The sequence below is a fragment of the Sinohyriopsis cumingii genome, unplaced genomic scaffold (genome assembly GCF_028554795.1).
Source record: "Sinohyriopsis cumingii isolate HCF-2022 unplaced genomic scaffold, ASM2855479v2 utg000913l, whole genome shotgun sequence".
Classification (NCBI taxonomy): Eukaryota; Metazoa; Mollusca; class Bivalvia; order Unionida; family Unionidae; genus Sinohyriopsis; species Sinohyriopsis cumingii.
The window spans coordinates 4,015,455-4,020,347 of record NW_028315943.1 but is presented as its reverse complement, the minus strand read 5'-3'; the positions used below and the strand labels follow the sequence as shown (position 1 = coordinate 4,020,347).

Here is a 4,893-nt window from a genome sequence, read left to right as displayed (position 1 = left end):
ATATAAAACCTTTGACTTCACGTAATAGTTTGTTTTGGAGGACGGACCAATGTAACGCGCTTTCTGCACGACGTGGATGAAACTGTGAAAAACAAACCAAACACATTGATTAGTGTTTATTGCATCCTTTGGTGTGTACACGTGCTCAATTGATACAGCATATCGAATTAGAACACATTCGTCAGTACGAAAGATTAATCAAATGTGTTCACATCTATAAACTTGTAAAATCCTGCTTTACAAACACCATTGTCCTTTTTGACGTTCGTGTGCTAAGACGCGTAAAGAAGACCTACCACGTTGACACGAAGACCAAGAAGAAGCCACATGAACGCTGTCGATTGAGGAATTGCTTCATCTTCCCGATGGTATATACCATATATTACAAGTATAAGAGATTTGATATTTTATTCGTTTTACCAAAGTCATTTCAAAAACAGAATACTTGCTAGACACAAGTTCTTATTTTCAGGTCATCGACGGTAAAAGAATTTCAAAAAATACGTATAGGTCATATGTGAAGATATACTTGTGATGAATTACTAAGAAGTGACAAAGTTTGTACCAACCCACGAGTTTGACAATGTCGGCAATGCAGCATACTTGATTTCTAATACCCGTTTAAAATTGTATCATGTCAGGGAACTTTTGAAAGATTGATTCGTTTACTTCGATACGACACTGACAATTGTATGTACATCACTGGCTCTCGTAGCAATCACCCAGACATTGAAGCCGATCGTTTAAGTACATCATCCAATGAAAATCCACAAGGCACGATTTGTTGCCTGTGGTGGCACCAACTGTTACGGCTACCAATTCAGAGACCAACAGGGACAATTGATTAACAAATCCAACATCAAAGGATTGAAACGCAACTATCGTTTGAGTTAAGTCGTCAACATTTATGTCTTAAAAAAGCTTTATGTATATGCATCATAAAGACTTTTGCATAAAAATAAAAACATTAGATCAGTGGAGTCACCAGAGAGATTCCTTTGTTAAACATTGGAGAGAACAGACAAAAATATATATAATGTAATGTTTTAAGCCAAAAAGAGCACAATATTCGTGGACTGGCTCTTTTCATTGGTTGCGTTAGAATTGTGAGGCAAAGCAATGTATATTATGATAAAGGTTTGTTGCACCTGCCTCAGGAGAGCTCTTTTAAGCAATCACAGTGCACATCTGAAAGTGGTCTACAGTACAACAATCCAATTTCAAGTGACATATTTTTTTAAGTTGTAATATTTTGTTTAATCTAAACTAAAACGATACAGTGGTCAGTAAAATGCTATATAAGTCTTATCTATTATTTCATCTGAAACTCTTGATATGTGCATCAAACATTACTGAAACTTCAGTGAAACACTTGAGTGAAGCTGAAATTTCACTGGTAATTCAAAGAAATTTCACTTAATGATTAAGTTGTTTGGATCTCACCAAAATTTCATTTAAATTCTAGTGAGACTGTGCCAAAATTTTCAATAAAAGTTCAATGTTTCTTTAGCAGCTTTTGGCAGTTACACTGAGTGAATCTGCCCTTCAATCAATATTAATCTTCTTAGTAGGTATTCGAAGTACTTTCAGGATATCAGATAAAAACACTTAGCTGTTGTTACCATCCTTAAGACCTTAATATGAAAATAAAATGTTGAAAAAATCATGTAAATTGGTCAAATACGTTTCAAGATATGACCTTTCAAAGTTTTTGACAGAAATTTGCGATCCCCACCAAAAATGCAATTATCATCAACTTCAGATAAGAAGAAGAAAATAATCTGAGGCTATACAACAGTGGCATTTATGGAAAGCTAGATAGTTCCTTGTTATTCAAGAAATGAAAGCACTACAATCACATACTAAAAGTCCCTTTTATAAGGTTCACTCTAAAACAGTCCAACTACAGAGGATGGCCTTGCTGGAAAAGCCAGAATTGAGCTTTTCCATGACTTTGCAACCTTGCTATAATAAGACCATTACATTTAAATGCAAATTAAAGTATGTTCCTGGGAGAATACCTTCTGAAAACAAAGCCCAATTTTTTCTGGGCCAATGAGTATGAAACTGTTGCCATACCAGATCATAGAAATTGGGAAAATGGGCAAAAATTGTAATGTACAAACAAAATGCAAAAATGAAAATTTTCAAAAGCTCACAACTTTTTTATGAACAGATTTTAATAATTCTTGTACAAAATGCAGGGTATTATATTGAAGAATTCACGCAATATACAAGGTGTGTCAACATTAGTGTTTACATAGGTTTAAAGCAGAAACTATAACTGAAACTAGACAAAAATGGCCAAAAAAACAATTTTCAAAAGTTTACAACATTCTCAATTAGAAACTGATTTTGATATTTTTTGCACCAAAATGGGGCATGTTACAGCCTTATTGCATACATACTAATAAAGCAAATATAATTATGATAAAGCAAAGATAGGTTACAAAGCAAGAAACACTGACAAAGTATCAAAATCTTTCACTACTACTAATGTTTCGAAGATAATGTACTTCAAACAGCAGAAAAAATTGTAAATGTCATACAGGACTGCTTCATTTAAAATAATTAGAAATGTAACAGCTTTAACAAAGCTGTAGCTTGAGTTCTTTATTCTGCTACATTGCTGGTCAAGAATGGCCATCTTAGCATTTAAAATTAAATTGTTCAGCACAAATAACTGCCTGAAGACTGCATACATACTGGTAGGGCTTAAATAACTATGAACTGCTAAGGAATATTCATATAACTGCTCGTAAACAAATTTACTGACAAATCTTGATTTCTGCAGCAACAGAGAAATAACTGTTAAAATCATAAAACTACTAAGGTTATGAAACTGTTTGGAAACCACCTTCCATTTTGACTTGTGATTTCTCTCCATAGTGAATTCTTACATGTTTCTTCAGGTTCCATAATTGACTAAACATGGCACCACACGCTTCACATTTGTAAGATGTTTCTCTATTGTGTATTCTTAAATGCATTTTCAGATTCCATGTGAGACTAAATGTTTTACCACATATTTTACAGTGGTATGGTTTTTCTCCATTGTGGATTCTTAAATGTCTCATCAAGCTCCCTTGCTGAGTAAACATGGTACCACATTAACCACACATACTTCACATTTGTAAGATTTTTTTCCATTGTGAACTCTTAAATGCATCTTCAGGTTTCCGGTCTGACTAAACATTCGACCACAAACTTCACATGTGTAAGGTTTATCCCCAGTGTGGATTCTAAAATGTCTCTTCATGCTCCCTAGCTGACTAAACATGGTACCACATACTTCACATTTGTAAGATTGGTCTCCACTGTGGACTCTTAAATGCATCTTTAGGTTTTCTGTCTGACTAAATACATTACCACATATTTCACATTTGAACGGTTTTTCTCCTCTATGCATTATCAAGTGTGCGTTAAGGCCCCGAGTTAGTCTAAACATTTTGCCACATAGTTCACATTTGTACAGTCTTTCTCCACTGTGTACTGTTAAGTGTGTCTTCAGGTTCCCTTCTGCACTAAACATTTTGCCACATACTTCACATTTGAAACGTTTTTCTCCACTGTGAATTTTTAAGTGTGTGTTCAGGGTCTGAATTTGAGTGAACATTTTTCCACAAACTTCACATTTGTAAGGTTTTTGTCCACTGTGTATTCTCATGTGTGTATTTAGGCTCTGATTTTGACTAAACATTTTACTACATATGTCACATTTGTAAGGTCTTTCTCCACTGTGAACTCTCAAGTGTGTATGCAAGCTGTGAGTTCGACAGAACATTTTACCGCAAACTTCACATTTGTACGGTTTTTCTCCACTATGGATACATAAATGTCTCTTTAGGTTCCCTGGCTGACTGAACATCGTACCACATATTTTACATTTGTACGGTTTATCTCCACTATGGTTTCTTAAATGCGTCTTCATGTTTCCAGTCATACTAAACATTTTACCACATATTTCACATCTTAAGATTTTTCTCCACTGTGGATTCTTAAATGCGTCTTCAGGTTCCCTGACCGACTAAACATTTTACCACACACTTCACACTTGTAGGGACTTTCACCACTTTTAATTCGTAAATGTTCTTCCAGGTTCCCTGTCTCATTAAACATCTTCAGAAACACTTCACAGGTTTAATGTTTTCTGCGTTTCGACAACTTTGAATTAGCAATTTCTCTAGAAATTCCGCACAATAACTTGAAATTCTAAACTGGGGCACTTTTTCTTCAGAAATTAATTAAAAAAACAACATTATTTTTAAAATCAACAACAAAAAAGAACTATACTGAATACAATAAAATATTTAAGTTTTGAAATTATTTATTTATGTATTTGTTTGTTTAACCATTAATATTATTTTTTTATTGTATTATATTTGTAGCAAGTATGATTCCGAATATATTACTGGAAAAGACTGAATCACAACATCTTGTTTAATAATGTTGCACAGAAATACATTTGTGAAATAAACATTCATGGAGGGGTTACTAGAAACAACAAAAAATACACTAAAAACCGGAATACACCGAAATACACATATTTTGTACCATAATACTCATGAGATAAATGCATTATAATTATGTTAGGCCGATAAATCAGCCCTTCTTCGTGATGATATTGGTTTCGGTTTAGGGATGATATAACCTATTCATTAAAACGTGCAAAAGTCTGCAGACACGTTTATCTGCACACATCGGTGTATATTTTATAACCTGACCAGTATTTGTCGCGTCTGTGGAACTACTGTCAGCTGAATGGTTCTTTTGGTGATTTGTACATTATATTTCCGGAGCAAATCTTATGTTTGGTGATTTGTAAATCCACGTTGATAACACAACACTATTGCCATTTTGAATTTCGCGCTCATTGAGCTTTTACCAATTACC

General features: G+C 34.0%; 1 protein-coding gene across 1 annotated transcript; it reads right to left on the bottom strand.

Annotated features, from left to right (window-relative positions):
• Nucleotides 1-2,200: 2,200 nt before the first annotated feature.
• On the bottom strand, nt 2,201-4,154 carry LOC149773069 (uncharacterized). Its single transcript, XM_089946842.1, has one exon. The coding sequence runs from the start codon at nt 3,950-3,952 to the stop codon at nt 3,077-3,079; it is 876 nt and encodes a 291-aa protein (XP_089802968.1). The 5' UTR covers nt 3,953-4,154; the 3' UTR covers nt 2,201-3,076.
• Between the last annotated feature and the right edge of the window lie 739 nt (nt 4,155-4,893).